The sequence below is a fragment of the Grammomys surdaster genome, unplaced genomic scaffold (assembly GCF_004785775.1).
Source record: "Grammomys surdaster isolate TR1022 unplaced genomic scaffold, NIH_TR_1.0 126313, whole genome shotgun sequence".
In the NCBI taxonomy this organism is placed as follows: Eukaryota; Metazoa; Chordata; class Mammalia; order Rodentia; family Muridae; genus Grammomys; species Grammomys surdaster.
Window position 1 is genome coordinate 10,290,152 of NW_021621113.1, and position 22,313 is coordinate 10,312,464.

General features: G+C 48.4%; 1 protein-coding gene across 1 annotated transcript; it reads left to right on the forward strand.

Moving 5' to 3' along the window:
- Nucleotides 1-7,829: 7,829 nt before the first annotated feature.
- On the forward strand, nucleotides 7,830-10,249 carry LOC114614118. Its single transcript, XM_028759564.1, has 2 exons — nucleotides 7,830-7,896; nucleotides 9,282-10,249. Exon 2 carries the CDS (start codon nucleotides 9,332-9,334, stop codon nucleotides 10,178-10,180), a length of 849 nt encoding a protein of 282 aa, XP_028615397.1. The 5' UTR covers nucleotides 7,830-7,896; nucleotides 9,282-9,331; the 3' UTR covers nucleotides 10,181-10,249.
- The last annotated feature ends 12,064 nt before the right edge of the window (nucleotides 10,250-22,313 follow it).

The window sequence follows — 22,313 nt, forward strand, 5'->3', positions numbered from 1 at the left end:
TGGCCAGGGTCTCCCTCGATATCCCTGGCTGTCTTTGAACTCACTCTGTAGACCAGGCTGATTTCAATCTCACAGAGATCTGCCTCTGCCTTCTAGAGTAATGAGATCAAAGGCGTAGGCCACCATGCCCACCTTCCATCTTTCTTTAATTGAAGTTGTGAGGGCTGAAGAGATTCTACTCAGTGGGTTGAGTGCTTGTCTAATGTTTGAAGTTCCAGGTTCAAACATTTAGCTTTTCCTAAAACCGGGAACGGTGATGCACACCTCTAATCCCAGCATGTCAGAGGCAGGAGAATCAGGAGTTCAAGGTCACCCTTAGTTGCATAGTGATTTGAAAGCAAGCTTGGGATATATGAGACCTTGTCTCAAAGTAAATAAAGTAAACAAAATAAAGTAAACAAACAGGGCCTGGGAGATGGCTCAGAAAGTAAAGGTACTTTCCCTGCAAACCCGATGACCTGAGTTTAATCCCCGGAGCCTACGTGGTAGAAAGTGAAACTGACTCAAGTGGTCCTCTGACCTCCACATCTGTACTGTGGAAGGCCCATGCCTGCACACATACACATGCACACAACACACAAATGCACACACACATACACACACACAAACATACACATGCATACACATGCATACATGAAATAAAAAGTGTAAATTAACATTTTTAATCTCATGATACCTGGTCTCGAAGAACTAAAATAAAAATGTCTACTTTCTTCTGAGTATTTATTTTACGTATGCTGGTATCGTGCTGGCACACATGCTTGTGCATCGCACATGGGCATGTATTGCCCACAGAGGACAGAAGAGGACATCAGAGCTGCTGGAACTGGAGTTGCTGATGGTTGCCATGAACGGCTAGAAAGACCGGGTTGTAGAGAGAGTAGAGAGAGGTTAGGGGCTTGTTATGGTTTATATATGCTCAGCCCAGGGAGTGCCACAATTAGAAGGTGTGGCCCTGTTGGAGTAGGTGTGTCACTGTGGGCGTGGGCTTTAAGACCCTCATCCTAGCTGCCTGGGAGCCAATATTCTGCTAGCAGCCTTCAGATGAAGATGGAGAACTCTCAGCTCCTCCTGCACCTTGCCTGCCTGGATGCTGCCATGTTCTTGCTTTGATGATAATGGACTGAACCTCTGAACCTGCAAGCCAGCCCCAATTAAATGTTGTTCTTATAAGACTTTTCTTGGTTGTGGTGACTGTCCACAGCAGGAAAACCCTAAGACAGGGGCCGAGCTGCATCAGGTTCCTTTAGGCCAGTTACTGCATGCCTGCCTTTCAGTGTTTCAATGAATCCTCAGTGTTAATATTCAAGTGTGTCCAGCCTTGTGACACTGTGGCACTGTGTAGCCATCTACAAAGTCTGAGAACTGCATAATCAAGGTTTTATTTAGTTATTATTTATTTTATGTATATGAGTACACTGTCACTGTCTTCAGGTATACCAGAAGAGGGAGGGCATCAGATCCCATTACAGATGGTTGTGAGCCACCATGTGGTTGCTGGGAATTGAACTCAGGACCTTTGGAAGAAAAATCAGTGCTCTTAACCACTGAGCCATCTTTCTAGTACCCATAATCAAAGTTTTAAAAAAGGAAGGAAGGCAGAAAGGAAGGAAGAGAGGGAGGAAAGAAAGATGAAAGGAAGGCAGGCAGACCAAATCCCATAATGTTTTAAGTTTCTGATCTAGTGTTGGGTCACATTCGCAGCCCTCCTAAGGTTCATGAAGCCTGTGAGCTGCAGACTGAACGAACGCACGTCATTCCCAGTTATATGGTTGGGATGAAAAAGAAATGAGCTGACGCAGAAGACTTAGCATAGGACCAAGGACGCCTGTGTGCATGTGTGTGCCTGTGTGTGTGCATGCGCATGTGCACGTGTGTATGCTTGTGTACATGTGTGTGTGCACATTCATGTTTGTGCGTGTGCATGCATGGGTCTGTTATAACATTATTATTGTGGTTTTCCTAGCTGAGGAAACACAAGTTCAAAAGGGCAATCATTTGGCCAGGGTCCCCTGCTCCAGTGCTGTGCTGGCAACGGAATCTCAAAGGAAAGTCTTAATTTGTCACACATGCTAGTTCCTGGGGTGAAGGTTCCCGTTGTGCTTGGCTTTAGACTACCCATGCTCAACAACAGCCTACCACACCCTGCTCTCTGGTGGTGCATGTCTGTTATCCTGGTTCTCAGCAGGCAGAGCCCACACTTTGAGACCTTATCAAAAAAAAAAAAAAAAAAAAGCAAAAGCAAGCAAACAAAAGAAAATAGCCTACCAAATTCCAGAACGTTGAACAACTGGCTCCAGCCAGCTCCAGGCCAGGCCATCACTACAGCAGCTGGTGCGTTGGTGGAGGCTTCAGATTTGAGCCTGGCGGTCTTGCAAACATTTGCTATTACAGCAATTTGGACATGCTCACTAGCTACCTTCCTGCCCATTTTACAGACAAGAAGACTGAGAATTCTAGACACTCATCCACCTGTCCCAGAGCTCAGCACCACTTAGCTCTACGTCCTGCGCCAACCTCTCTCAGGACAACATGCCCACAAATCTATTTGTGATCATCTTCCCCTAGAGGGAATTTCCCCAACACCTCCCAGATTGGTGGCTCTGCCTCCAAAGCCCTGTAGCAGCTTGGCAGGAGGGAGCTGTTGTTGGCTGGGGTCCTGGCCAAGCCCCACCCGTCCTAGACCTCCTGAGTTGGAACTTGTCCTGGCCTGTACCTGCCATACGTGGGCTTGGGGAAGCACTGTTTTTGGCAATAGGTACAAAAGAGAGGCCTTCTTCATGGGGATGTGGGGGTGCATGACTCATGCACCCTGGTGGGGAGAAGGCTGCAGGCAGCATGGGGAGTGGAGAGAGCAGAATTCCTGGCCCAGGAGAGATTTATTATGCTGCGGGCAGTCTGGCTTCATGCCAGGCAGGGATTCAGGGGTGGCACACTGCCAGGCAGTCATCGGAGGCTGGGCACAGATGCCCTTCAGGCATGATGGAAGCACTGAAACTTTCGTGCCTCTAGCTGTCCCTGACTTCTGTCACACACATGTGGCTGCTGAGCTGAACTTGTTTGCACACGATGTTTCCAAGAGTCACGAAGTGAGGGGACATAAAGGACATCCCACCCCTCATCTCAGACCTCGGGGGCAGGGGGAGGGACAGGAGAAAGTACAGGGCAAGTGAGGGGTTAGTGTGCAGACCCTGTGCTGATGGAGCAGGAGTCCTCTCAGGAGACAGGCTGAATCCAGAGGGACCCCAGAGGAGTGAGATAGCCTGGGATATTTGTACCTAGTGGCACGGTGCAGAGAAGGGGGACCTCTCAGGTTTAGAAGGGAATGAGAAAGGTGGGGTTGTTGGTAGGATAGGGGAGGGGAGTCAAGTGAGAAGGAAGAGAGTGGGAGGGCGAGAGTAATTGAAAGGCCACAGATTGTAGCTGGTTTGGCCTTGGAGCTAAGAAGCCAAGGCTGGAGGTGTTCCAGACGAGGCAAAGGGTAAAAAGACTGTAGCTATAGACCACGCAGGGTGAGATGTCTCATCCACCCTGGGCATTCTGAGTCCCAGGAGTACTAAATACTTAGTACTGAGGTACTAAGCTGGGAGAGGCTGTAGGGCAGGGCTAATAGCAGAGACTGGGGATCAGTGTAGAGTACAGTTACAGCTCCTGGCCACTTTGCCTCCCCTCCCAAAGCTGATTCATTCACAGAGTCACTTCCCTTACATCTCCTGAATGAAAAAGTGACCCGTTCATCTTCCTCCTTCACAAGTCAGCCTCTGATCTCCTCTCTGAACCCAGAAGGAGAACCCTGTCTTAATTCTGGCCTGCTGGGCATGCGTTGGCAAGTCCTGTTCCCTCTCTGAACTGCTGATGACCTCATCTGGAAAACAAAACGCCTACCTCAGAGGGGTACTGAGAAGATTAAAATAAGAGAGTGGATATGCAGGGGCTGGCAAAAATGATATCAGGTCCTATTACATACAGTAGGCACTCCATAAGTGTCAACCTTTGGGAATGGGTTGAGAAAGTGCAAACAGTGTCCCTATATGCTGCTGCTGAACTCTAATGGGTCCAACCTGGGCTAGGATCTCAAAACCACCCCTCGTCCATCAGCAAAGGAGGATTTTAGTTCTTTTTGTCCCCCTCTGACTGAAGGTCTCTGTAAGTCACCAGCCAGCCTGAAGGTCCCACGGAGTGGGAGGCACCATAGAGGTACTTTGCTGATCTTCCTAGGACATGGCCTGGCCTTCTGGGAAGATGGAGAAACAGCACATTCCTCCCAAAATAATCCTACAGCTATTTCCACTGCTACTGTGCCCAGGCCAGAAATGGCCACTGATCTCCGTGCTTGGATACCATTTGGACAAACAGCCCAGAGGCCCAGCCCTCAGCTGGCTGCCTGCCTGCCTGGCTTCCCAGTCCCCAGCCCAGCACTGTACCCAACCCTGACTCAGGCCTCAGAAGAGAGTGGCCACCCTTGCCTTGTTCACTGAGTTCTCCACACCGCTCTTCGTCTGTGGGGAGCCTGTGGGTGCCTCCTCTCTGTGCCCTGCTTAGCCGCCTCTCACTCAGAGGCAGAAGGTTCTTTGTTCTCAACAACTGAACACTGTCGAGGTCACAGGACACTGGGCTACAATGACTTACCATACATAGTCTGATCATTAGGAAACATAGGCTGGACCCAAATTGGAGAACATTCTGCCAATGACTAGTGTGTTCTATTCTAAACCGTCAGAGCCATCAATGATGGAGGAAGGGGAAGAGGGTCTGACAAGATGTCTCTATCAGTAAAGACCTTGCAAGAATGAGGGACTGAGGCCTGGCTCCCCAGAGTCCCTGCACTGTGGAGGATCTCTGGGGTTTGCTGGTCATGTGACCTTAACAAACCTATAAGCTTCGGATTCAGTGGGATGGCCGCCCTAAAAACATGTAAGGCAAAAAAGTGACAGAGTACAACACCAGACATCTACCCATCAGCCTCCAGCTCCCAAACATGTGCACACTCACACTCACACATGGCCATGTACACACTCACACACGCACATGTACACACACATGCACAAACACATATGAACATGCATCCACACACAATAACACATACACACATGCGCAAACATGAACATGTAAATCCACTCATAGATGAGCATGTACAAACACACACAGTCACAGAAAGGGGGGGGAGGGTTCCAGACGGAAGGAATGCATTCAGGATGAACATTTGAGAGGCAACTGGTAAAATCCAACTTTGGGTAAATTAATGGGTTAATGTCTCCTGGGGAGACTTGAACATTATTCATCCTAGATAGAGTACCAATGACCAACTAATAGAAGCAACTCCATCCAAGGTTAGACTGATGAGCCAATTGGTTGATTGGCTTTTATAGAAGCGTGGGGGAGGGTTGACTTACAGGAGTGTGGGTCACCCCCTAAAAGCCATGTCGCTGAAAAATCTCACTCCAGCATTGGCAGTGACCTCCCATGGCTGTCTGTATGGTGTCCTCTGTTGAGTTAATCTTCTGGTTTTGTGTATGTTAGTTCCACCCAAGTCCACACACTCCTGGGGCAGAATCACATGCAGCTGGGAGGAGCACAGGACAGTGTGGCTGAATCCTTGGGTGAGGGTCCGATGACTTTCCCTTGTCCTTCCTTCTGTGAGGAAACATCAACAGGCATGGTCGTGAAAGTTTCTTGGATTGAGATGGTGGTGTCTGCTATGCTCTGATGATGACATCCACTATAGAACTGTCTGTTTAATAGAGGCTCTAGGTCAAGGTTCAGTGTCCTGGATCAGAAGCCTGTGGAAGGTTACAAAGTATCGGTGTCCTCTCAGCAGGAAGAGACACTGAAGCCATCAGGCACAAAAGCTGCTGTCATCTGCAACTTGCTGAGCATAGTAACGTGTATGTGCTTGACTTAAGTGCCAAGTGTGGATACAATGGGGTTTTTTTTGTTTTTTTTTTGGATACAATGTTTAATTAGAGGATTTGAATGGAGAAGATGTGGGGGCCAGAAAGATAGTTCTGTGAAGAAGGTGCTTGCTTTCCAAGCCAGAGGACCCAAGATTAATTCCTGGTGCTCACATGGTGAAAGAAGAGAAGCGACTCCCATAAGCTATCCTCAGATCGCCACTAAGGCGTGTGCGTACCCACATGTAAGCACACACAGAAAACAAAATGAAAAAGCGAGAGGACATGGTAGCTAGTGGTCTTCTAAGTTTCAGTAAGCTTGGGAGTCTGGAAGAAGTATATACAATACACATATACAGTCTGTATATTATATATCGCACATTCTGTACATATATAGAGTATATATTATATATACACTATATACATATAACATACAATAGACATGCAATATATATGCATATAGAGCATATATTACATATAAAGTATATATTATATATACTACATGTAAACACATAAAGTATATAGTATATACACACTGATACACATACATAGAATATGTATATGTACATATTATATACAAGTATTGGCTATATAGTATATATATGTATAGAGTAAGAGTATATATATTAACAGACATTATATATATACACGCAAAGTATATATATTATATACATACTACATACACACACACTTGTACACACGCGCAGTGCACACACATTATATGCGAGAGATTGATTTTCCAGTGCTGGCATTTGAATTTGTCTTGTATGTCCCTATGGAGCCCTATACCACTGAGCTGTGCCTCAGTCTTCCCCCTTTTTGTTTTCTGTGGTGCTGGGGCTGAAATCCCAATTTCTGAACAAGCAAAGACCATGTTTTATCAGGTCTTGGACACTCTGCTGGGCCTCCCTTCCCCCTCATCTCTCATCCCTCTTTTGTACTTTCTGGAGAGGTCCTGAGCCTGGAAGAAGAGGGAAAGGGAAGCAAAGGAAACCCATGAAGAAAAGATCAGAGAGAGGGAGGGAGCCAGAGCTGACCAGACTCTCTCCTCTCTCTTTGCCAGGCTCAGGTAGCAGTCAGTCAGAAACCAATACACCAGATACACCCAGAACCAAACTGTATTTCTTTTCTTTTTCTTTTCTTTCCTTTTCTTTTCTTTCTTTCTTTCTTTCTTTCTTTCTTTTTTTTTTTTTTTTTTTTTGGTTTTTCGAGACAGGGTTTCTCTGTGTAGCCCAGGCTGTCCTGGAACTCACTCTGTAGACCAGGCTGGTCTCAAACTCAGAAATCCGCCTGCCTCTGCCTCCCAAGTGCTGGGATTAAAGGCGTGTGCCACCACCACCCGGCAAAACTGTATTTTCAACATGAGGAAAAATGGGGTGGAGAGACACTCTTCCTGGGAAATACTACGAGATCTCAGGGGAGGACGTGGGCTATTTCCTCGGCACTCGCTCACTGGCCGAGTCCTGGGAACCCAGGCCCAGTTGGGGCCATGAGATTCAGAAAAAAGCACCAAGACCTGTTCCTGAGGAGACCTCACACTCCATCCCAAGCCTGACACACAGAAGGTACTCTACAGAGAACTGCTGCCTGCTCTCAGCCTCCTAGAATGGGTTCCCCATAGGACAGCCCTTGGAGGAGGCCCAACAGGAAGGGTAAATGATGGTGTGTATAGCCAGCCAGAGGTGTGTCTGGGCTAGAGCAGTTCTATTAATTCAACACAAGAAAGACAACGAACACTGAAAAGAAAAAAAAACCAACAACAGCAACAGCAAAAATAACTCAGCCACATTAGTCTGGGTTCAAAAATTGGGCCCATCTGTCTTGGCAGGTTGCTAGTAGTTCCTGCCTCAGAGGCTGGGGCCTGGTCGGAATGACCCCAGGAGGCCCTTCACAGCCTTAGGATTCCATGATTCTATGACATGGCCAGCAGTCTGGAGCGGCAGATAGAGGGTGTCCCCAGTGGAGAGCCAGGGAGGTCTATGTCATCTACCTCCTAAGAGAAAGGGTAAGAGGGGAATTGGCCCCACGGCAGGCAAATGGGGTCCCAGGGACCTGGAAAGGAAGGGGGCTTGAGCTGGGGCAGCCCTGAGTTGTCTTTTGTTTTTCTAGAGTAGGGGTTGAGGTGGAGTTGGGCCAGACAGGGAAGAGGCCAGGACATTCCACCCATTTTAGACCCAAAAGACAAGGGCAGCTGAGGGGCCACGGCAGGGAGAGGGATTTGCAGCTGTCTCTTGGGTGGGGCGGGCTCAGACACTACTCTGTTGGTACTGAACAAATATCAGAAGTCAGGCAGAGCTGGTAGCAGTCTGGGAGACTCCCAGTAGAGGTGGTGGACTGGCCCATATCGGAGACCCAAGAGGGGCAAGAAGAAACTACAGGGACTTCATTACCCAGGGACAGGACAGGGCTTAATGGAGGAGGCCTGTCTTTGCCTGGCCAGGTTTAGTCTCGAGTAAAATGTCTACTTCAGGACTAGAAAGAGTGGAAACTCCTCTGCTCTCTGTTCTTGTCGGGTAGAGAAAGAAATCCCATCCTGTTAGGGAGTTTAGAACCAAACGGTTTGGCAGAAAGGTTTGAGACTAGTAACCTGGGACGGCTTTGAACTCAATATGCGGCTAGGTGACACTTTTTTTTTTTTTTTTTTTTTAAAGATTTTATTTATTTAATGTATATGATGAGCACACTGTAGCTGTCCTCAGACACACCAGAAGAGGGCATCAGATCTCACTACAGATGGTTGTGAGCCACCATGTGGTTGCTGGGAATTGAACTCAGGACCTCTGGAAGAGCAGTCAGTGCTCTTAACCTCTGAGCCATCTCTCCAGCCCAAGGTGACACTTTTGAACTGTCTTTTGTGCCGGGAGTAGGGGAGTTTGTCAACTGAGAATGGATGGCTATTTCCATCCTTATGTCGCAGCAAGAATAAATGAGTCATGTAGGACACGAGGTGACAAAGCCCAGAGTACAGAGGACTGGTCCAGAGGGCGGTGGGGGTGGGGGATGGGTGGTGAAGTACGCTAGTTACCAATGTGGGCTAACTGTTGGGTGTCATCTAAGGCCTGTCTCTATTTCATTCAACATTAGAGGTTCTGCCATTTTGGCCTTTTTGGGGTCCCTGTTTTGGAATTTGAGAAATGTGGGCTCAAGGAAGAGGCTGGCCCATGTTTTGTATAGGGCAGGCCCCTCTACGCCACCTCCTGCTGCCCTCCTCAGGTCCCAATCACTTTGATGGTCCTACCTTTTTTCTCATCTCTGACCCCTCTTTTGTACTTTCTGGAGAGATCCTGAGCTTGGAAGAAGAGGGAAAGGGAAGTAGAGGAAACCCAGGAAGAGAAGATCAGAGAGGTTGGTGTCGAGGAGCTGGAGCTGATCCGACTCTCTCTCTGGCAGGTAACCAACCAAACGTTGTCACATCTCAGAAACTTGACCCAGGTAGAAAGATGTCTGGACGCCAGGTGAGCCGTTCTAACACTTACAACCGCTTGAGCCAACCCAACAACATATCCTTCCCTCCTCGAACTCCAGGCTGGACCCAGTATCCCAATATGAACAACGGCAAGGGCCCGCATAGCAGGCTTCCAAGCGGCTCCGAGTCAAGCACCTCTGGCCAGTCGGAGCAGTCCCTCAACTCTGCCTCCCCAGGACTTCCCTTGGGAAAAATCTGCATGGGCCGCCCCTACAACTCCAGGTGTGTGGAGACAAGTCACCTGATGAGAGGCCCCAAGGTGGTCAAAAAGCCCACTTGTCATCGTAGCAGCCCTCACTGCCTGATCTGCACAGACCGGCCGTCATGCCCCTCTAGCCCTACCTTCCTGGACCAGCTCATCAAAGGCATCAGCTACCTGGACAGATCCACCAATGTTTTCAACAACAGCAGCTACCCCAAAGCGCTGAGCTTGCCTCAGCTGGCGGCTACCTACCTAGAAAGAGCGGCTAACTCCCTCTACCTGGACCAAACAGAACGCCCCCCACCCCGCAACTACTCCACCCCCAGCACCAGCACGGCCACTGCCAATCACCCCCCAGCCAGCAACTGCTTGGTCCCTTCCACTAGGGACACCAAAACCCTGCAGTGCCTGGGAGGTTCAAATGCTTTGAGCTACCAGCAAAGGCCTAACAACCAGACTTTCAATGTCGAGATGCCTCAGAGGCCCGGGGTAAAACTACCAGAGATCCCTCTGTTTGGCAATGGGTTCTTTTCCTTAGGTCGTCTGCCCAAGTTCTGGGAAGCAATCCGCTCCGGGTGGAATGCTCCTGCGCCCACCCCTAAGCCCGAGGGCTGGTGGTGACATGGATGCCAGCTTTGTCCAGTGGGCACATGGCCACAGTGTGGAAAATAAATTATCATAAGACAAAACGGGGGGGCCTTTTTTTGACCCTGCAAAATGGAGTCTCAACTCAGTTGCCCAGGCTGACACTCCTGACACAAGCAATCCAGTTGTTGTTGTTGTTGTTGTAGTTAGGGTTAGTATTGTTATGATGAAACACTGAGACCAAAGCAAGTTAGGAAGGAAAGGGTTTGTTTGGCTTACACTTCCACAGCCCTGTTCATCACTGAAGGAAGTCCGGACAGGAACTCAGGGCTAATCTGGAGACAGGAGCTGATGCAGAGGCCATGGAAGGGTGTCATTTCCTGGTTTGTTCCCATGGCTTGCTCAATCTGCTTGCTTATAGAACCCAGGACCACTAGCCTGAAGCATCCCTACCCACAAGAGGCTGGTCCCTCCCCATCAATCACTAAGAAAATGACCTATAGGCTTGCCCACAGCCTCATCGATAGAAGCATTTTTCTCAAATTAGCCAGCACAAGGGTCTTATATAGCTCAGACTTTCCCTAATTCTATGTAGCCAAGGATGACCCAGAACTCCTATCTTCTTGCTTCTACCTTCAGGATGCTGGGATGACAGATATGTATTACCATACTCTGTGTGTGTGTGCGTGCGCGCATGAGTGTGTGTGTGTGTGTGTGTGTGTGGTCATTAGGCTTAGCAGCAAGTGCCTTTATTTACTAAGCCATCTCAGCAGATCCTGAATTTTGCATGCTTGATACAAGTTTAATACTAACACAGTGCCCTGTAGACTGAACAAAACTACGTGCAGGATGAGTGTGATGCCCACAGATCTCAGAAGTCTCCAGTTTACCTCTAGCAGAACTGTAGCTACACGGTGGGCCCTGTTCTTAGTACCCTTTTTCCCTCTGAGATGGGGTCTCATATTTAGCCTATGCTGGCCCAGAACTCTGGAATTCTGGGCTAACAGATGTGCAGCCACACTGAGCCAGGGTCAGGCATTATTTGACCTTCTGCACATAGACCTTTGTGACTGCAGTGTTAAGTGTGTTGAATAGACTTTCTCACAGGAGGGAGGGTGGCCCCACTGAGGTGTTCCCTGAGGTCACTGGGTTGGTCCATTTGGACTGGGGGAGCCTGGACAGGGTTAGAATGAGGGGACCTGCCCCCCAACTACCTTGAATGTCTGGGAAAATATTGCCTGAGCCACTGAGGACTCAGATCCCAGCTGATTTAAATTCAGGGCTATCAGCCCTGTAAGGAACCTAGCAGCTCCTCGGTCCTGTTGGCTAAGGAACCCTAGAGCCCCAGACTATAGCTGAGGCCTCACATCTGCTCGCAGACCTGTTTCCTCCATCTAAAGTTTGGATGTATAACTTTACTGATCAAAGGACCTCTGAACTTGTCTGTGTGCTCCTGTCCCAGGCCAGGCCTGGAGTCTGTTTGGACTGAGAGTCTGTTTGAACAAAGAGTGACTTACACAGTACTTTAGTTCCCACAATCCTCAGCCACCTTGCTAGGCTTCCCATCAGTCTCTGCCCACCTTAGGCCTAATTCTGTATGTCTGTAAACTTGAGACCTGGTCCTTATCACTGACACACCCTTGTCTCCCTGGCAACATGAAAGCCAATAACACCTCTGAGTCTAGAAGGGGGTCGCTTGAAAAAAGGCAGAAAGAACCCTGAGGCTCCCAGTGTTCTTTTGCCCTTAGAAGCAACAGTGACCTGCTGAAACCTCTGTTTGGCAAGTTCCTATGGTTAAGCAGAGAAGGTGACAGGCCCAAGTGTCTCCCTCATGGGATCACAAGGACAGGAGGGAGAAAGGACAGAGGCATCAAACTCCTGGTCCACTGAGTTCACAAATTCACGCCCATTTTGAATTCCTCCTTTGGTCCAGGGCTCACCATATAAAAATCTCAATTTTCTGCCCTTTCTTCTTTCTCCTCCTCAGAATAAGATGCTGTTTTAGTCCACACCCATCAGTTCTCGTTCCCCAGATGGACAGTCACAGGAACACAGCTAGTCAGAATCCATTCTGCTCTAGGGTGAGAAACAGGCCTGGTTGGGAGCCCTCTGTGCAGCTCCCCAAAGCTACCACCTTGGCCCAGCTCTGTGCTCATCTGGCTCTGAGGCATAAGAGCATTCTCTACCCCCTGGCTTTCCTAGAAACGCTCACCTCCAAAATGGTCCAGTTTCCTTGAAATAGAGTGCAGGGCTAGGGCACCTCTACATCCCAGCGCCTGGCCCAGTCTGGCTCACAGTAAATCCTTTTTATAATGCTGGTGGACATGACCTTCTAGCCAACAGGTGCTCCATGACAGCGACACTGCCACCCTCAGAAGCATGTTAGAGCCTCACTCGTGGATGTTCAGTAACTCGTGTGTTAATATTGCCAGCCAATATTTATTAACTTAATTATACGCCAGGCACTAAGTACAGTGCTTTAAATGTATTCGATTCCTTCAAAAGGAAGATGGTTGTTCTTGATATTACAAAAACAAAGAAAAGTAACTCTAGTCAAAAAAAAAACCCTCTATGTCTTAATTTCTTTGATAAAATAACAAAAGCAATGAGAGGGAGAAAGTATTTGTTTTAGCTCACAGTTCGTGGTTTAGTCCATCATGGAGAAGATGTGAAAACAGTAGGAGCCTGAAGCAGCTGGTCACAGTCAGGAAGCAGAGGTGAGGAGGAGTGAATGGAGCCCTGGGCTTGCTTTATAACAGGCCAGGATCCTCTGCCCGGAGAGTGCTCCTGCCTACAGTTACTACTAACTACTACAAATCATTCGGATGAATGCAAGAAACTAAGGGCTGGGCCCTCCCCTAGAGAGGCACAGTAGGTGGTGATAAATCCAACAGGATGAAATTCTTTCACCTCCATGTTGCATGGACCCAGGGCTCTATGCTAGATAAGCACTTTACCTCTAAGCTTCAGGTCACAGGCTGGCTTTGAACTCATGAACTTCATGCCTCAGCTTCTCAAGCCTCTGGGATTATTGGCATACAAAGTATCTGACTAGGATGTGATTCACTATTTAGACCAGGTGACCCTCAAACTCACAAAGATGCACCTGGCTCTTCCGTTCAAGCACAGATTAAAGGAGTATGCCACAGTGCCTGGGACTTTTCTTCTTTTTAAAAAAGGTTTATTTTATGTACATGAGTGCACTGTAGCTGTCTTTAGACACACCAGAAGAGGGCATCAGATGCCATTACAGATGGTTGTGAGCCACCATGTGGTTGCTGGGAATTAAACTCTGGACCTCTGGAGAAGTCAGTGCTCTTAATCACTGAGCCATCTCTCCAGCCTGGGACTTTGTTCATGTAGTAACTAGTCACTAAATCCTGACTTGACAGACTACATGTTCCTTTAAAACAATGGAAGAGGCTGGAGATAGTGGTGTGTACCTGCAACCACGGAGGCCAAAGCAGGAGGATCAAGAATCCCGAGCAAGCCTGGGCTACGAGAACCTTTTCCTCAAAACAACAGTGAAAAGAGGCATGCCTATTTCTGAGAGCAAACTATGTCCCTAAACATGCAGACATCTCAAGACCATGACTCAGTTTCACCTAACTTAGGCTTGGGCCAGAAGTAGAGGTGAGGCCACCATAGGTCCCACTCCCATCCACACCCTTCCCAGGTACCTGGAAAGGAAGCGGCAAGGACTTGGGCTGACATCTGTGGCACTGAGCCAACACACCTGGCTGCGCAGAGATGTTTAATCACCACAGTGACGCTTTAGGGGAAGCACATTGCCATTTTATGGCAATGGGACTCTGTGGCACAGAGGGACCAGGTATGAATGATTTCTATACGGTGCCTGGAACTCAGTGGCTTTCAAAGCCTGCCGGGCCTCATCAGAGGGCAGGCTTCTGGGAAGGGTACACCACCCTCTTTATCTTCATGATTACGTTGTGAAAGGAGAAGCTGCTCTGCAAATGTATACAGTGGGTGCACAATGTGTGCCACACCTTATCATAGGACTCCGTACACAGTAGGTGCTCAGATGAAGTCTGCCCATTGGCTGGGGATTAGATTATATCATGTAGGGACAGGATCACCACCCTTGATCGGAATTGCTCCCTGTGGTGGATGCTCGCTACTCACAAGCTCGGAGAAACTAAGCATATTCGAGAAGGCTCCTTGCTCCTCAAGCCACAGAAGGCTCCCTCAAGAGCACAGTTCAAGCCATACATCTGCAGGGTCCATGGAAACAGGAAACAGCATGCTGAACAATGCTGTGGCCTGCTGTGCTATTTCCCTCGTGCAGAGTGGGCTGGTCCCAGCATGGCTTGGGGGGTGGTCAAGAAAGTCCTTCATACTTGCTGAAATGTGCACTGTTCATGGGGCACTCACGCTACCAGGTTATCTGAGTGCTTGTGCACATGAACAAGTCCCGTGGCACATGTAGGAGAGAAGACAAATGTCAGGATGTCTTTCCTTCTGTCAAGTGGGTCCTAGGGATTGAACTCGGGTTGCCAGGCTTGGTGGTAAATGCTTCCACCTGCTCAGCCATCTTTTTTCTTTTTCTTTTAAATTTTATTTATTTACTTTATGTATATGAGTACACTGTAGCTGTCTTCAGACACACCAGAAGAGGGCATCAGATCCCATTACAGATGGTTGTGAGCCACCATGTGGTTGCTGGGAATTGAACTCAGGACCTCTGGAGAAGTCAGTGCTCTTAATCACTGAGCCATCTCTCCAGGCTCCAAAGATTTGCTTCTGTTGAGCCATCTTGCTGTCTCTATTGAATAGAGAGAAATGGGGAGAAAAACTTGGCCTCCAAAATACAATGAGTTGGACAAATCAAGGACAATGTTTAACTGGAGGAGGGATTGCTGCTCCCCAAAACAATGTTCTCCTTGCTCCCCACTTTCTTTTCTATTTGAGACAAGGTCTTACTGTGTATCCCTGGCTGGACTCAAACATAGGTTCAATAGGCTGGCCTGGAACTTGTCTTGATCCTCTTACCTCTGGCTCCCATGTGCTGCGATTACGCTGTGTTTCAGTGTCAGGGTATCTAAACAGGGCAGAGTAAGCCTGCAACAGGTGCTTCCCAGGAAGCAGTAAATAAAAGGACAATTTCCTCAGAAGCCACCACCGACCTTATATGTGATCTCCAAGGGCCTCACTATTTGATACTACTAGAACAGGAGCTTCATAAAGAACTGAGACTTTTTGTTGTTGTTGGTTTTTTTTTTTTTTTTTTTTTTTGGTTTTTCGAGACAGGGTTTCTCTGTGTATCCCTGGCTGTCCTGGAACTCACTCTGTAGACCAGGCTGGCCTCAAACTCAGAAATCCGCCTGCCTCTGCCTCCCAAGTGCTGGGATGAAAGGTGTGCACCACCACTGCTCGGCTCTAAAAGCCATTTACAATGAGCCCTGGAGATGGTGCTCGGTCAGTAGAGGACTTGCCTAGCATATGTGCAGTCCTAGGCTTAGCCTCTAGTGCCTCAAAGAACTCAGCATGGTGGCACATGCCCGGAATCCCAGCACTCAGGACACAGACAAGAGGGTTGGAGTTCAATACAAGGAGCTCGAGAATAGCTTGTACTACACAAGACCCTGTCTCAAAACTATTTTTAAAAATGTTTAGTATTGTCCTTTATGAACAGATAACTTGGCACCACAGTTCCAGGAGTCTGAAAAACAAATACAGTTTGGGGATTTTGGTTTGATTTGGTTTGAGTTTTGGTATTTTTGTTTATCTGTTTTTTGTTTTTGGAGACAGGGTCTCTTGTGTAGTCCTGGCTGTCCTAAAACTCACTCTGTAGACCAGGCTGGCCACAAACTCAGAGATCTGCCTGCCTCTGCCTCCTGAGTGCTGGGATTACAGGCGTGCACCACCACTGGCCCATCTTTAAATACATTTTTTTTTATTGCCAGTGTGTGTACCAGATGCACATTCCATTCCTGGCCCCTCTAGGCCTCAGCCCACCCATCCCTCAGGAACTCCTCAGCTCCGTGTTCTCCTCTCCTTTTTCTGTCTACGCCTGGGACTAGAACTCCACTGCATCCCAAACTGCACCCATCTCCTCCTGGGTTGAAATTTACAGAGGTAACAATAACAGAGACAAGAAAAGCCCCTGCTGTGGCTGCCTTGCTCTCAACACTTTTGGCCAACTTTCCTTCCTCAACCTCATGCACAGCACCCCCCCCCCATCTCCCTAAACCCCCCTTCCCCAACCCGGCAGGAATTTCTGGGGAACAATTGAACAAAGCCGGGAACTTGGAGGGAGAAGTCACAGGACATTCCAAAAGGATTTCTCTCAGGCTGCAAAAGACAACACACAAGAACAGTACAGAGTGCTCACAGCCTCGTAAAATACAATCCCGAAGGAAAGAGACGGAAAGTCTGCCCAGTAGGACTGGCAATGCGGATCGGAGGAAGGAGCAAGGGGACCAAGGGTCAAGAGGCCCACGTTGAGGGTGGGGGGCTATTTCTCCTGCCACTTGTGTCCCTGTAGAAGTCTCCCCATCTCTCTGGCCTCAGATTTGTGGGTTTTTTTTTTAAAAAAAAAACAGAGGGAATTATAGCAGTAAACATGTGGTTGGAGAAAAAGCCAAGATGCTTGCTTAGTAACCAAACCCTGCAGACGGGACAAAGACCCAGCAACAGGAAAGAGTTAATGATACCCACAGGGTATCCCTGATCTATACTATCAAGTCATTGATTTTTATAGACACAGGCTGGGGATGTAGCTCAGTTGGTAGAGTCTTGCCTGGACAGTGCAAAGCCCTAGGTTTGACCTCCAGAGCTGAATAAACAGACACGGTGGCACAGATCTGTAACTCTAGTCCTCGGGAAGTGGTGGCGCGAGGATCAGAAATTCAGGGTTGTGCTTGGCTACACAGTGAATTTGGAGCCAGCCTATGATAGAGAGAACCTGTCGCAAAAGGGAGAGGCGAGAAAGAAGGGACGAGATCATAGGAAGGAGGCAAGAGTGCCACTCGGAAGTCACCAGCTCACAAATTACTGATGCTTCCCATCCATCATTAGAAGCTCACCCCAGTCGGGGGATGCTAGCAGACATGGACAAGGCCCTGAGTTCTCTCCACAGCAACAGGAGAGAAAGATGGACAGAAGACGATGGCTCCTGTCAAAATATCAATCTTTGTGCTGTTTCCAATACCGGAAAGGACTGCAAAGAGGGAAATGTCAGCTGAGCAAGAGAGCATGTTCAGAGCCACTGTTGATTGATGTTCCAGAGCAACAGATCCTTATCTCAGACTGGTAATAAACAGTTTGGGGGCTGGCACTGATCCACAGATTCATTTTTAAGTAGCCTTGGTCTTTACTGACACATAGAACTGTGTTTATGAAAAGGGTGTTAAGTGAGAAAAGCAAGCCGAGGAACCAGCAGAGCTCACTAGCACATACAGTGAGGGACAATTGCCTGCTCTGCCTGGAGGAGAAGGGTCAAGGACATTGGTGGCAGTCCAACTCCTGGCCCAATAGAAGCTTTCTAGGCTAATGCTGGGCCTTGTGGGTGGGAATGTGAGGGGGCGGATAGAGCCCCCAAGAATTTGAGTCTGACTAAAGTGGTTTGGGGGATGGGAGCTGCAGTGGCCAGACTGAAATGATAAAGACCATTTTATGGTCAGCTCAGCAGCCAGATTCTGGAGTAGCATTCATAAACCACTTCCTAAGCAACACATGGCCCGTGAGATGTTACAAGTTTCCCCCACAAAAACAGGTGGGGCCTGTACACACACACACACACACACACACACACACACACACACACGTGTCAAGGAAAGACAGATTAAGTAGGTCAACTCACTCAAGACTTGTGTAAACACTTTCCTGTGTCAGCGTCCCCAGAGCCGGTCACTGTGTGGGAGAGAATGCAGACCTTCCAGGTAGGTGAGATGGCTCAGCCTGCTGCCACCAAACCTGACAACCTGAGAACCGTTCTGTCTCTGGAGTCCATGTGATGGAAGGAGAGAACTGACTCCTGAAAGTTGTCCTTTGACCTCCTTACATGTGCCCACAGCATGTGTGCCATGCCCCCCACAATAAAAATGTAATAATAATAAAAGGACAGATACCTCAAAGGTTTTCTTTGCCCAAGGAACTCCTATCTCCCATGGGGTATCTGAGTGGGAGGGTAAGAGATCCACAGGCTGCAGTGTGGGGTCCCTGTCTGGAGCCTCAGGGACCATCTGAGCTGCAATGAGAAAGTGTTCGGTAATGTGAAGACCCTGGGGATGGGGGAAAGGTGGGGGGTGTAGGCCAGAGCAGGCCAGCCAGCAAGTCTAAAGTCATGTTTAGAGGAATCACATTCTGTCTGAGCTGAGAGGAGTTCTCAGCCTGGACAGGGCAGAGAATTCCACCAGGGGAGGCAGCATTCAGAGTGCCTGAAATCAGCCAGTGCTACTGAAGATCCTGTCTCAAAAACAAAACAGTGACCAGGACACAGCCTAGAACTCAGGTGGCAGAGGTAGGCAGATGGATCTCTGTGAGTTGGAGGCCAGCCTGGTCTACATTGGCAGGTCTAAGTCAGCCAGGGCTACACTATGAGACATACTGTTTAAAAATCAAAACAAAACAAATAAGCCCCCCCCCCAAAAAAAAACAGAAACAAAAACCATACCTGTCTACTTCTAAGGACCTTGTCAGTGATCAGAAAAGACTCAGAGCTGACCAGAGAGTGAAAGAGATTTTTCTCTACTTGAGACATAAACCAGACCCTGGCCTGATGATGTAAAACTGCAATAGCTGCTACTCTGGAATCTGAGGCAGGAGAATTGCAATCCCAAGACTTGCCTGGGTTACAGACAAGTTCAAGGCCAGCTTGGGCAGTTTAGTGAGACTCTGAATTCAAAAGTAAAAAGAACACTAAGGATGGAGCTCAGTAGTAAAGGACTTGCTTAGCATGTATGAGGGCCTGGGTTCGATCCCAGGGACTGAGGAAAAACAAAAAGCAGAGGGACATTTGGCTAGGCATGGTAGTTCACCCACTTCTTTAATCCCAGCACTTGGAGGGAGATCTCTGAATTCGAGGCCAGCCTGGTCTATAGGTCGAGTTGCAGGACCGCCAGGACAGAAAAATTCTGTCACAAACAAACAAACAAACAGAAAAACAAAAAACAACAAAGGAGGAACATTCATGTCACAAGCCAGACTCAAAGCAGCTTGTTCTTTAACCCAAAGGAGAATGAAAATGGCCCCCAGGGCCAGCTCCAGTCCAGGCTCTGCATTCTTCACAGGAAATGTCACTGGAAAGAAGGCCCAACAAAGAACAGCATGCCACCAGCATTCTCAGAGCCTCACGACAGCAAATCATCCCCAGACTATCTCCGTTGTCCAGATGTTCAGACACAGAAACATGGAGGTATGGGAAAGCTGGGAGCAAGCCTTCTGTGGGAAGCTGGGGATGGCGTCTGTCAAGGTAGGTGCGTGTCAGGTGACAGAAACATGGAAGAAGGGACAGACTTCAAAGTTGAGCAGGACTAGATCTTGCCAGAGCCCTTCCCTTCCCTGCCTGTGGGAACTTTTACTGCATCTAAGATGTCAGCTCATTAGTGCCTCCACCAGTCCCAACGTTTTTTGCATCAGTTTCTGGTTCTGCACCAAGCCAAGGATGTAGCCTATCTCTGCCTGTTTTCCCACAGTGGCAATGGGAACCCTTGGCCATTAGTAACTGCTTTCATTATTCTAAGAATGTAGCACATGGCTAGCCCACACAGTGCCTTTACTCATGGTGTCAAAAAACAGCCCCTCGGGCCAGATCAAGCCCACAAGACACATTACCAAACTCATTCATTCACTTGGGAGTTTATGATGAGAAGTACCTGCCCAACTGTCTAGTGCAGTCCTAAATGAATTAGCCACAACAAAAGGAAAAAGAAAGAAAATGTGAGACAGGCAAGAGGCTCTGAGGCAGGGAAAATATTTGGAATCAGTTGGTAACCAGGAGAAGCAGCTGGTCCTATCAATTTTGGAGGAGCAAGCAATAATTATAGCCATTGTTCCAAAAGATCCCAGCTCCCCTTCCAGCAGCCCAGGTACCTGCCTTCCTAACTCCCACGGTCCCTCCTTCTTCCCTACAGAACCTTGTTGAGATGCTTGAGCTGTTTCTGTCCTAAACGCTCTGACAAACAAACGTTCTAAGCTGTGAGCACATACAGTGATGTTACAGAAACCTCTGAGGCTCCAAAAAGCCCGGCAAGCCATACAAGGAGACAGCCTGGCCTCAGACAGAACAACTTGAGAACATTTACTAAAGATACTAAGGTCCGAATGCTATAAGCCAGTCAGCCAAATCCCTCCGTGGAAAGGAGAGCACTCAGAATAAATAGGTGGATGACTGATTCCCAGGCGGGTGGGGCTTCTCTGGGGAATGTTCTGGACAGGCCCTATTTCCCTGTGTCAGCCTGTCTCCCTCCAAGTCAGCCTTCCCATCTCTTTCCTCAAACCTTTTCAGGAAGCAAGACGTATAGGGCCGGGTTCATCATGACCAAATATCTACAAAGACGTGCTTGTTCCTCTGACCCGGTAGCCATGAGCAAATCATGCAAGAAGCTAAATCTGTGAGCCTGAAAAGGGCCAGAGGCGAGGAAAGGACACTGTGGCAGCTCATGCCATGAGATTTGTCACGGATGCTGACCCCTCCACACACACAGGCAAGGCCTTGGAAAAACCCTGCCACCAGGCTGGTCAGCTGCCAACTCTGAAGTCAGCCTTCCTCATCAGACAGGGAGTTCTCTCCCACGTAGCGCCAGGATGTCCCCCACATCTGGCTGGAGATCCTGGGGTAGTGGCTGTGCTTCATTGTCAGATGAAGACCCCCACAAGGGGCAAAGGGGAGGCTGAAGCTCTCAGAGGGAAGTCTTGTTTCTTTTTCCTTATTAGGTTGAGTGCACACAGAAATAATATCAGAGCCAAGCATGGTTACACACATCTGTAACCCCAGAGTTCAGGAGGCAGGGAGGTTGTGAGTTCAAGGCCAGAATGAGCTACATATAAAAAGTTCAAGTATTAAGAGAGTGACCACTTCTTCCTTCCTATTCAGTATTAGCTACATGCCTCCTCCTTCTCATCCTTTCCCTGACCCTTTTTTTTTTTCTTTTGGGACAAAGTCTTATGTTGTTCAAGCTGGTTTTGAATTTATGGCAATCCTTGTGTCTCAGCCTCCCAAGTTCTGGGATTCTAGGAAAGAACCACTCATTTATAAGGTGCTGGGGAGCAAGCACTCGACCAATTGGACGACATCCTTAGCTTTTGAACTCCTTTAAAAATATTTATTTTACCCTTAGTTGTGTGTATGTGTGGGGGTGTAACACAGGAGTGCAACACCCTCAGGGGTATCACATTCCCCAAAGCTGGAGTTACAGGTGGTTGTGAGCTGCCTAGTAGGGGTGCTGGGAGCAAAGCCCAGGCTCCCTGCAAAAAGAGTATTAACAGTGTTCTTAATTAATGAGCCATCTTTACAGCCCATATTAAATTTGTTTACACGTGCATGCATGCTTGTGTGCCTGTATGTGTGTGTGTGTGTAGGAGATTCTCATACTGAAGCATGCACAGCACATGTATGGAGGTCAGAGGACAACTTTGTGGAGTTGGTTCTTTTCTACCTTGTAGGTCCCAGGGATGGAGGTCTGATCTCAAGTTCTCAGGCTTGGTGACAAGTATCCCTACCCGATGAGCCATTTTTCTTTTTCCCATCGGTTTCCCTTAGTCCTCATAGGCACACTGATGCTGAAAGGTCAGCATCGCCCTTGCTTTCTGAGTGAGGCCGACAGCGGAGGCGGAAGGATCTGTTCTGGACTTCACAGCTAGATGGTGGAGGCAGGCTTCTCTGTTGCACTGAGAACATCATGAGGTTGGATTGTGTCCTCCTTTGTCCCCTTTAGCAGAACAGGGACCACTAAGGGCCACGACTGGGCATGCCTTCTCTGTCTGTCCCATCCCCCTGCCAGAAGCAGATGCAGGCCTTATTAGGTGCTATGCTTGGAGCCTGGGCTGGGGCCAGAGCGTTGGCAGGCCCACTTGGATGTGCTTTCTGCTCTTCATGCTGTGAGTTGGTCCCCCATAGTTATGCCCACGGGGCAGAGAAGAGCCCAGTCTTTTGGAGATGCTGTCTCTGTGGAATAGGGTCAGGATCTCAGTGTTTTCTCAGGTCCCC

What these genes read in the sequence shown, in the direction of transcription:
- LOC114614118 (XM_028759564.1), top strand. Translation starts at nt 9,332, where the DNA reads ATGTCTGGACGCCAGGTGAGCCGTTCTAACACTTACAACCGCTTGAGC.